At 40.5% G+C, this 12,123-nt stretch overlaps 2 protein-coding genes across 2 annotated transcripts; both read left to right on the top strand.

Annotated features, from left to right (window-relative positions):
* The first annotated feature begins 268 nt into the window (after positions 1-268).
* On the top strand, positions 269-1,236 carry LOC115925484. Its single transcript, XM_030989435.1, has 2 exons — positions 269-1,065; positions 1,233-1,236. Exons 1-2 carry the CDS (start codon positions 269-271, stop codon positions 1,234-1,236), a joined length of 801 nt encoding a protein of 266 aa, XP_030845295.1.
* Positions 1,237-1,422: 186 nt separating this feature from the next.
* On the top strand, positions 1,423-4,950 carry LOC105438116. Its single transcript, XM_030989096.1, has 2 exons — positions 1,423-4,415; positions 4,548-4,950. The coding sequence occupies exons 1-2, from the start codon at positions 2,321-2,323 to the stop codon at positions 4,625-4,627; spliced, it is 2,175 nt and encodes a 724-aa protein (XP_030844956.1). The 5' UTR covers positions 1,423-2,320; the 3' UTR covers positions 4,628-4,950.
* The last annotated feature ends 7,173 nt before the right edge of the window (positions 4,951-12,123 follow it).

Here is a 12,123-nt window from a genome sequence, read left to right as displayed (position 1 = left end):
CTCCCTATCGTCAAGTTCGTTTTGAAGACCAGCAGCAGGGAAACTTCTGGTAGTTGAGGAAGAGGGCCATTCATCAACTACACAAACCAAGGTCCCAATACGAATAGCACCTATTTCGCCAAAGAAATCGCCCTACATCCCTATCGTTATCGACAATGTCTATGTATTGGCACTCGTAGATAGTGGATCATTCATCTCTCTGTTGAGTGCCAAATTTTTGTCATCCATTCCAGCATCGCAAAGGAGCCCGTTGGAAAAGTTGACATCCATGGCATCTACTATCACAGGTGGGCTGGTAGACAACATTGGAACAATCGTACCATCTCTGCACTTAGGGAACAAGGCTACACAACACAAGTTTGTTGTTGCACGCAACATCACTCATTCAGTTGTCCTTGGATGGGACTTTATTGACAGCCAGAATGCCTGCATATCGCCAACATCGTTCAACATGCCTGGAAATGTTATTCCCTTCATCGATCGTCAGCAATACCAAGCCCCGCTGAAATGTAAAGTTTCTCTTGTTGGACAAGCTCGGATTCCCCCAAGCTGTGAAACTCACGTCCAGGGAAGATTGTCGTCGCCACAGTTCGACATCATACCAAGAGACTATGATGGCTACTTTGAACCAACGTTGCAAGATCACATTCCTGTTATCGGTGCCAGATCTCTGTTCAAGCCTCAAGATGGTCTTATTCTAGTACGCCTCATTAATCCCTCTGACGAAGCAGTCGATCTACCTGCAGACACCTGCCTTGGTCAATTCTTCTCCATTACTGGGGATATTGAAGAGGAATACAAGATCATGAGCGTAACTACTGACGCTGATCCACAAGTGACGGACAAGTCACCAGTTGCTGGTGTTCTCCCTTCTTCAGAACTCACGAGGACAGAGTACGAGAAAGCTGAACATCTTCTTCAGACCTACAGTGATATTTTCAGCACGACGTCTCAGGATATTGGTCAGACTGACATTATTCATCACCACATTGACACTACCACAGCTACTCCAATACGACAGAGGGCGTATCGAACTTCACCAGCAATGAGAGTGGAAATTCGGGAGCAAGTGGACGAACTTCTGCAAAGAGGCATCATTGAAGAGAGCTTCAGCCCATGGGCGAGCCCAATCGTCATGGTGAAGAAGAAGGACAACACATACAGATTTTGCGTGGATTACAGAAAACTCAATGCAGTAACTGTTCGAGATTCTCACCCTATTCCACGCCAAGATGATTCAATTGACTCCCTTTCTTCATCAGCATATTTCAGCGTCATGGACTTATCAAGTGGATATTGGCAGGTCAAGCTCGATCCCCAAGATACAGAGAAGACTGCTTTTACCACAGGCACAGGGCTTTACCAGTTCACTGTCATGCCATTCGGACTGGTCAACGCTCCCATGACATTTCAGCGTCTCACGGAAGCCGTTCTACATGGCCTCCACTGGTCTACATGCCTGGTATACCTTGATGACTGCATAGTCATGGGCAAGGACTTCGATGATCATTGCAAGAACCTCCAAGAAGTATTGCAACGATTCAGAGATGCTGGACTCAAACTTAAACCCTCAAAGTGTGGCTTTTTCAAGAAAGAAGTTACGTATCTTGGCCACATAATCAACACCGAAGGAGTGAAACCTGACCCAAACAACGTTGAGAAAGTCAAGTCCTGGCCTCAGCCGAGGACACCGACTGATGTCCGATCCTTCCTTGGCTTGGCATCTTTCTACCGACGTTTTGTGCCGAGTTTCTCTAAGATTGCAACTCCCTTGTCGACCCTGACATAAAAAGGTCAACAGTTTGTATGGACAGCAGAGTGTGAAAAGGCTTTTCAACATCTGAAAGAAGCTCTAACCAATCCACCTCTCCTCGCCTATCCAGACTTTGAAAAGGAGTTCATCCTATCTTCGGATGCATCCCTTCATGCAGTTGGTGCTGTCCTCTCGCAGACTCAAGATGGTAAAGAACGTGTAATCTCCTACTTCAGCCAAACTCTCAGCGCTACGCAGAAGAAATGGTCTACCTATGATCGAGAGCTCTGGGCAATTGTTACAGCTGTTCGCCATTTTCGTCATTATCTGAGACACCAACACTTCACTATCCTGACAGACCACAAACCTCTTTTGGCTCTCAGGAAGTTCCCAATTCAAGACGATGCAACTGGGAAGAGAACACGATGGATATTGGAACTCAATTCCTACACGTTCAGCCTTATTCACAAGAAAGGACAATCACACAGAAATGCAGATGCATTATCTAGACGCCCGAGTCAAGAAAGCCAAGTCACTCCAAGATTGACGGATCAGCTACTCAAGCACATGGTGACCAATCCACTGTGTAATGCAGTCGAGACTCGTTCATCAAGATCACGACTATCAACAGACGCATCTACTCCCAATGATTCAACGAGGCGGTCTGCACCAAACGTCCTTCATCCTTATCGTGGTGTAATCCTTGACAGTGATGTAGATGTTCAACATGAACAGCAACTAGATCAAGACATCAGTACAGTCATCGAATGCGTCAACAATGGTGAGCGGCCAACCATTCGACAGATCCGTAGACACAACCCCCGGGTTAGACGTCTCTTGTGGCAGTATCCCAAATTCATCCTCCAAGACGGTATACTCTACAGGAAGAAGAAAGACAAGCTTGGTAATCTCTCATTCCAACTTGTCGTACCAAACTCCCTCATTCCAAGGGTACTTCAAGAGTTACACGGTGACCCATCATCCGGACATTTCGGCGCTCATCGCACAATACAGAGAGCAGAGTCAATGTGCTATTGGCCCTTCATGAACAAGGAAATCACTGATTTCTGCAACACATGCACAGCTTGCGAGTCCTTCCGGTTACCAACCCCTAAGCATCAAGCACCCTTACGTCCCATTACCACTACTCGTCCTTTGGAGATGGTCTTTGCCGACATTGCTGAGCTTCCAAGTTCAAGACGAGGATTTCGCTATATACTCGTTGTGACTGATCATTTCAGCAAATATGTCAATATCTTCCCAATGAAAGATCAGACTGCTCCAACCATCGCCAAACATTTGTTCGAAGAATATGTGAAAGAGCATGGTATTCCAGAGACTTTGCACACAGACCAAGGTCGACAGTTCGAGTCCAGATTAGTGCAAGAACTATGCAGCAAATTGGGCATCAAAAAGTCTAGATCGACACCCTATCATCCCCAAGGAGCTGGCATAGTCGAACGTTGTAATCGCACCATCAAAGATCAACTTGCGAAGTACATTTCTCATCAAGGAGGAGAATGGGACACTCACATCAATCAAGTCCAGTTAGCGTACAACACAAGTACTCATGCCTCAACAGGTTTGACGCCATACTACATCATGCATGGCAGGGAAGCCCGTACACCTGCGAACATCACCTGTTCAACTCCCCCTCCATCGTCATCTGGCAAGACACTCCTCGAATACACAACCAACCTGTCTGAGCGATTGAGAAAAGCATGGGAGTACACCATACAAAATACACGACAGCAACAGCAACAACAGAAACGACAGTATGATGTGAAGAAACGCATTTCAAAGTATGACACAGGTGACTTTGTTTGGTTACATGACCCAACCAACATCAGGAACAAACTTGAACCAAACTGGAAAGGTCCTTTCAGAGTATCTTCCTCATCAGATGATGGACTAAATTATGACATAGTTCATGTCCATGATGAAAAGTTCAAGCGACGGGTCCATCATAATCGTTTGAAACCGCATCGAGCTAGAGCCCCACAAGTGATGTCAACTCCACCATCCCCACCAACCCCACAGCCTACGTCAATACATGGGACTGAGAGGACAACGACAGAGTACCCACCAGGTCCCCCAGCAGAAGACGAGAATAGGAGAAAGGTGCAGTCAAATCATCCTACTAGCCATGGACCAGCCTACATCACGTGGTCGTCTCGACCACCAGATCGCATCCTCCATCACGAGCAGTCGAACCATGACCGACCATCACGGTCAAGTTTGTCTGTTCGGCAACAAGCCTCAAACCAGCCAACCAGTTCAACAGAACGCATCCTCCATCACCGACAGTCAGACCATGACCAACCATCACGGTCAATTTTGTCTGTTCGGCAACAAGCATCAAACCAGCCAACCAATTCTAGCCATCAATCCAGGCTAATTGACTCAGCCCCACCTCAGCAACAACCTAGGCCATCCCTGCCGACTACCCAAACCCAACATCAGCTGTTCTCGCCGGTTGGCCAACTTCAACTCAGACCCCAATATCAACTGAGGTCGACGACTCACCAATCCCAACTCTGGCCATCCTCATCAGCTGAGCAACCTAAGCCGTCCTCATCTGCTGACCAACCTCAACCTCAGCCATCCTCATCGGCTGACCAACCCCAACATCAGCCGTCCTCATCCGCTGACCAACCCCAACATCAGCCGTCCTCATCCGCTGACCAACCCCAACATCAGCCGTCCTCATCCGCTGACCAACCCCAACATCGGCCGTCCTCATCCGCTGACCAACCCCAACATCAGCCGTCTTCATCCGCTGACCAACCCCAACCTCAGCCGTCCTCATCCGCACGTTCGAGATCTGGTCGACAGGTTAAAGTACCCGCCAAGTTTCAAGATTACGAACTGTAAAGACTTTCGAGGAATAATGTTTGCAATAGTGATAGATAATTGGAAGACATGCTGATTTTAACTTTTCTCTGTCATACCTTGCATTGCTACATTGTTCGTGACAATATGTTATTGAGGGAATTGTTGATTTGGGAACGTTTTGGAAGATTTATGATATTTTTGTAGGACTTTTCAGTAAAGATAGGATTAAATTGTCAGTTTTTAATGTTTAGACGGGAAAAAGAAGACAAACTTTCAAGCATTTTGTCATGTGTTTTTCCATCAAATTTGTTAGTTACACGTCAATTGGGTGAACTCCTCAATGCGCCCATCTTTTTTTTTTTTTTTAAAAGAAGAAAAAAGACTAAAATGTCAATTTTGATTGCAATTTTGCAATTGTGCTCAATTTTAAGAAGAAAAAAAAAGTTTAAAAAATGTGAGATTCAGATTGTATTGGTCACAGGGTTGACCTGCATTATTTTACAAAAAGGACTATATAAATGTGTCAACGACAAAAATTGATGGGATTATTTGATTTTAAGTACATGTTTACATTGTTTTCTGAACATTATTTTTAGTCATTTGACCTATATTGATGTTTATGGATATTTGGATTTAAAACATCATCGATACATGAATTCATAAAATATGTTTTTTCGTTACATAAATCATTTGTAGTTGAGATTTTATCGACCATAGACACTGTATTTGTATAATGTCTCCTTAAATCTGAGACGGTTTTGAAAGAGTTATGTCAGAATGCATGCATATTATCTGTGTACATTGTATTTCATTATTCAATTGGCTAACTTATTTAAAAAGAATTTTTAACAGCGATTCACGAAACAGTGATACTTTTTTTTTTTCTTTAGGTGAAGACATTGCCATGTATTTTGTTTATAGTTTTTGTTAAAAATTGCCAAATTGGGTATGAAGTATTTGATATTTTGTCATTTGTGACAGAAACAGGAAAAAAAGGAAATTATTTAATGTTTATGTCTACAAATCATCCGACTGGAATTCTCAGGGTGAAAAAGGATAGAACCCATTGAAGTTAGGACGTTGCTTGAAAGATGTTCATTGATGAAAGCATACCATTTTTTTGTATTTGCTATATGTGTGACCTTTCAAGTTAAACAGTTTAATTTTCCTTAATATGAATAGATGCTGTTCCTTATGAAAAAAAAAAGGAAAAGAAAGAGAGAATTGTACAGAAGGAAAACTTCATGATTTGATGTGTTCAGGTATTTCAAGCAAATTTTATGTGACTCATTTTCTTCGGAAACAAATGCATGTTAATACGATGTATCTTTTAAAATGAGGACATTTTTCTGTGAAGATGGTATATTATGTAAGGTTTTAATTTCACTGACCCAAGTGGTTACTTGTTTATTTTACACTGTACATTTAGCTTTCCACTCCGATATGCTTTAGCGCACTCCTGACCTACATTCATTCTCTCCTGTCTGCTAGCTCTTGGCTTCTATTGTTCTGTCCCTATTCATTCATCCTCATGCACATTACCTGCTATAGCACCACACACATACACACTCTTCCTTATCTCTTAGCTATTCAACCCAGCACACATGGCACATGGCACTCTATCTTTTACAAGTTTTTCTATTGGTTACTTACTTATTGTCCAATCTTGTGATTGGTTATTATTGTTGGATGGACTGCATGTCAGCCATCTTGGCAGCCATTTTGTGGTTGGAATAAAATCTAATAGTGCAGCTCAAGTCCTCAACCATGTGAGACCACTTTTGTTTTGTGTGGGACTTTACATGAATGTAGACTAAAACCACAGAAGGTTTCAACTTTCATTTATTAGTGTCCATATGGTAGCACCAAGGAGTTATTACATTAAATACAGACGACAACAGGTGGTTGTAACAAATACACAGAAAAGGTAAATTGGTATCAGTAAACCATGCATGGGTCTAATAACATGTATCTACTTGGTATGATCGAACCATGATTCTTTTAATCTCGACAGTAGAGATAAAATACTTTTTTAAAATATGAACAGATTAGCCTTTCTTTGCATGGTTTGAGGAATTGCCCTGTGACTTATGAAGGCATTCATGTGGGGGCAGGTGAGCCGGTGCATTGGGGGAGGTTTAGTTGAAAAAATGATGTTCTGTTTGGAGCCAGAAGGACATTATTTCCATACTTGCTCACAGAGATGATTACTGGTAGCCTTCTGCTTCTGGACAGATATTAAAGATAAACTTGAGTTCTGGTTTATAAAAAAGATAAGGAATTCTCACAGAATCGAACGAAACTTACAGAGTACAAATAAATGTCATTTGCCAAACAATTTCGGTAGAAAATGTATACTGGCTGATAATGAGCATCGAAAGATAGGGAAATCACAGTTAGTAGCCCCCCGACACCATTTGTGTAGTCCCATATACATCTTTCTGTGTACAGTGCTTGTTACTTTACCAAGACTGGGTCAAATTTGTTATGATTTTGATGACTCCAGAACCTTGCAGTACACACCAATACTTATATGCTAGATGATCAACTTTTTCTGATCCATTCCACACCTTTTCTATCACAATGCAATGGCATGACCAGAACTCAACTTTATCTTTAAATGAATGTAATGAGTGTCCTTTATCAGTTATCACATTGTAGCTGAAGAGCTCAAAGTTTTCACCATAACCCCTTCTATAATTCAAGACACCCATTTCAGATTATCCATGAGTCAATGAGTAACACTTGTAGACATTGACTGGTATGTTGAGATTATGTGCATAAGGTAATCCCCCTTTATGTGGCTTTTAAATGTGATGCGTAGAAGAAGTTGGATGCGGGGGTTCTTTGTAAGCACACACACTGTATTGGGAGAGCTTAGACATTAGTAGTGAAAAAAAGTACAGCCATGCTACATGTAGCTATGCCAATAAATTAAAGCTAGAGCCATACATTGCCAGTGTCTTGAAGAATAAGAGAATACATCCAACTCTGTTACCCCCCCCCCCCCCCCCCACCACCACCACTCCCTTCCCTTGCAACCACTGGTAGGATATTCTGCACTCACTCTGTGTCTTGGTGAATGCATACATGAAAGGATGTATTCCACTTGAGTGCCTTTCTACACGAATGTTACCACAAAATTAAAGAGTGGGGAATTTAATTTGACAGCTTAATTATCAGGAACCATGGACATGTTTATATGCTTGTTTATTATTCCTGGGCTTCAGGCACATTTGATTAATGGAAAGACCCCCCCCCCCCCCATTATAACCTTCAATTGAAGAAAAAAAAATCAAATGTTGTCTTTTTACATGAATGTTATTCAAACTAATGTCAATGTACATAATTGGATTTACATTTCAGCTGGTAGCCAGGGACATTTCATTCGTTTTTTGTTGTAAAGGTTTGATTTTCATCATTTACCATCGTGCACAAGTTTATGTTAAGATTTTAGACCCTTATCCCTTCTCCCGTTAAATACAATATATGTGCACTTCATGTTATCGCCTTTTCACATGTATGCTAGCTGTAGTGAAGTGAATACAAGGTGTTTTTTCTTGTATAAAAGGGTAAAAAGTGATCAATCTTGGAAATTGATTAATGTTAATACCCCCCCCCCTACTGCCATACAATTCAACTTCAAATAATTGTCTTTTGAAGTGAATATTTCAACAAATTCAGATACAAAATGGGTTTTTTTTCTTATCAAGGCCTTAACTGTTCATAATGCTCAACGTCTGGCTTTTGGGTGATTTCAATGAATGTCACCTGCCCCTCCCCTTCCAGGTAATAAATGTAAACTGCCATCCAGTCTATGTGATTGAGTGCAGTATGTGATCGAGTACATTATAATCATTAGTCAGGAAATGTAAGAGTCTGGCAGCTAGAATCAAATGTGAGTGATTGTGAAGAAATACCATTCACACCTCATTAGATTTAGTGCCATGCTTTATTAGACCCATTCATAGCAAATCGTGTCTGAAATGTTCCCTGAATAGTAGACATTTTGAATGTGCTTAATCAATGGAAAGAAAGTAATTTCATGATCTGTAAATGCAATCTTGCACGGATATGGTGGAGATTTCACAAAATTGAATTAAAATCTCAAATTTCACACTTAATAATCGTTGGTGAGTATAGTGCACCTGTGTGACTTGTTCTGCATGCAATTGCATGAAAGTGCAGAGAGTCGCGTTAATGAAAACCGGTATGATTTAACAGTGTTCTGAGAGGGAACGTTTACATTGCATAAAACAGGGAAGTTTCTGCCAGCATTAATTTTCAAAAAAACACTCTCTACATGTACATAGAGCTGAAAGTGGCCAGGTGGGTATTTCGGTATGGGTTTAACTTTATCATCTTTTGTGGGTAATTGCTTAGCAACTTACATGTATGACGAAACACAACAATGTCAGAAAACCCAATAATTATTGTTTGCAGTGTAAAGGCAGCAAGGTTTGTGTGATAGTTCACTGCACACCTATCTGAATTGGTAAACGCTAACTCAAACAAGCTTCTTTAAACTTGAATGTTTCTAGTCTAGTGAACAAAGTCGGATTATAAGCAATAAATGAAGATTTATTTGAAGGAAGAAAAGATCAAAGCTTCTTAATAGGCAGTTAGGGCTATCCAGGAAGTAATTAAGGGTCTTTGATATGGATTAAAGAGAGGGATACAGCTTCCCTCCTTTAAATCACATTCCTATCAGACCAGATCAAATCTAACAATTTAGACTAAAAGATTTTAAAGCACCTCTAAAGTGTTGTGAGCCCCAAAAATTTGATGGTAAAATTTCACTTTAATTGAATCATCAAGTGAAAGAGGATGTCATTAGATGAAAGAATACCAAATTAAGGTTTTCTGCGTACAACAGGAAACCTGAATTATGTATTCTTTGCAGAATTGTGTCTAAAATTACATGAACTTTCACATTATGATACAATTTAAGTGATATTTTGCCATCAAATTTTTGGCGAATTTGGGGCTCCAGCTACTCCCAACACTTTAGAGGGGCATTGAATAACCTATGGAAAAAAATAGTACCGTATTAAAAAAGAAATTGGTCATTAAGATAACATGTTGATATTGCCTTTTTTATATTCAGTGTATATCAAAGGGATGACATTGCTCATTGTAGATTTCTCATATAAAAATAGATCCCAATTGACTGGTCTGTCTCCAATAGTTGACGATGATTGTAAGACCATTATTGTGCATTATTTGATGATCATGACTACAAGCGATATCACCCAATTAGCGATTGCTCTTTCATTGTCTGCAATGGAGCGAATGTTCTGTTTGATGACCAAAACAAGTCTTTCTGAAGGCATTAATGGCTTTTTGCATATTGTCGGCTATCTACAAGGACTTTATACTGCCATTGATAAAACATAGCTATTAAGGCCTCCTTCATGATCCGAATAATTGTAATTGTAGGAATATTGGCAGGGGGCAGCTCATCAAACTTATTATTAGGGCAAATATTCTGTTTAATGACTGAAACAAATGGAACAATCATTCATGTAATAGCTATCAAAACTGATAAATGGTGATTCGGTCCTTTTCAAACGAATCTCAATTTGGTGATATCTATCTTATTAATACCAATCACTTGCTAACCTGTACATTGTCTGGCGGATATCAATATTCCTACAATTACAATTATTGGGCTCAATAAAGTGAAACAGTGATCGCAATGACACTTTATAACAGAGGGGGGGGGGGGGGGAGAAATAGAGTGAGAGAGAGATATGCAGAAAGAGAGACAGAGACAGAGAGAGATAGAAAGAGAGACAGACAGACAGACAGAGACCGAAAGACAGAGAGAGAGAGAGAGAGATAGAGAGAGAGGGGTGGAGGGACAGAGAAAAAGACGTACCGGAACATGGACAAAAGAGAGAGAGAGAGAGAGAGAGAGAGAGAGAGGAAGAAGAGAGGAGGGGAGAATTCAAGCAAAAGACTAATTTAGATAATTGCGCAGGGTGGGATAATTATGAGTGAGTAGTTATAGCATTTTGTCCTAATGGTCAATTGACCTCATTGTACCATCATAGATCAATTTATGACTCTTCATTCATATTTTATATCAGAACTGTTTTAATGATGGTCAGTAAATATATACAGTAGGCTTACGGTTGCACCATATGAAAGAGGGGTGGATTTGGGAGTCCTGAAAAGGACTGTCTGCAATCTTTCTTTTTCAAGTGTGAGTGTGTGTGTAGTCCTGAAAAGAACTGTTGGTAATCTTTCTCGAGCTGATAGTTCCAAAGAGAAATATAGTCAGTAGATTGTCATCTATGAAAATGTCTACCGGTATACCTTTCATAACTTTAACTGGGGCTAAATTATTGACTATACTATAAAGAGAGTTGTACACATGTACATCTCATCAACTAGTTTTAATAGTCATGAACAGTAAGATGTGTACTACCAAGTCATCTCTTTTTCAATTAGTATTCCTTGTTCTGTGGAGTGTAGTACCTACATGTACTTAATCTCAAGATTAAGATATGATTAAGGAAACACAAAAAGGATTAAGATGGATACTGCAAAACCTAAGTCTGAACCAATATCTCTCTTGTAACTTGAAGATTAGAAAATGAACAAACATAACAGACAAACAAAAACAACCAACATACATACAACCAAACAATCACTGATTTTCCAGGCCCCCCCCCCCCACTCAATGTTATTTAGGGTACGCATATGCTCGTTTCCCTCTTTTTAAAAGCACCCCCTATCTGAGGACTGCCAATATTTCCGAACCCCCCTTTCGCGGGCATTTCGCGGGCTTTTCCTGCCTTGCAGACCCCCTAAATCAGGAAAAATGCTCAATGTACCCCCCTAAATTCGGAATTATTTCTAAGGAGTCCAAAGAGATGAGAGAAAAAAAGAAAAAACACCCCCTTTTTAAAGAAATCTCCGGGTGAAAAATCAAATACACCCTTTTTTTACAATTCTCTGGCTGGACTTTGTCGCACGAAAAGTACCCCTTTACCAGACATTTTGGCAACACACATGCGGTCATTCCGACCTCTGAGTGGGGGGGGGGGGCCGGGTTGATTTTCTAAGAATTTGAAAAGTTAGTGTTTTTAAAAACCCAATTACATGCTACATGTATATAAAGCTTGCAGCTGACTGAGAATGGCTTGGTGATACGCTCTGAATCAAAAGTATTGTCTTTCCAACTAATACTGGTATTATGGTATTAAATACCCTGTCATTATTCCTTTACAAGTTGTAAGTCAATCAGGTTAACAATGAGGGTACTCAAATATCCTATTAAACCACACTAAATTGAATTGCTCATCTAATGAACTCATTACAGGCAATTACCAGCACATGTAGAGATGCCATGGTCGAGTGGTTTAAGCACTTGACTTGAAATGCACAGGTTGTGGAACTGTGGGTTCAATTCCCAACACGACACATTAATGTCCTACATACAGCCCAATATATCAAATGTGATTTGCTTTTCAAGTCGTCTTCGAAGGGAGTTGAGTTGCGTTTTATGAAATAATTTGTTTCATGTT

This window comes from Strongylocentrotus purpuratus, unplaced genomic scaffold (assembly GCF_000002235.5).
Source record: "Strongylocentrotus purpuratus isolate Spur 01 unplaced genomic scaffold, Spur_5.0 spur5_scaffold_18, whole genome shotgun sequence".
Lineage (NCBI taxonomy): Eukaryota > Metazoa > Echinodermata > Echinoidea > Camarodonta > Strongylocentrotidae > Strongylocentrotus > Strongylocentrotus purpuratus.
The sequence above is the reverse complement of the archived record's forward strand: the minus strand, read 5'-3'. Positions and strand labels throughout refer to the sequence as shown.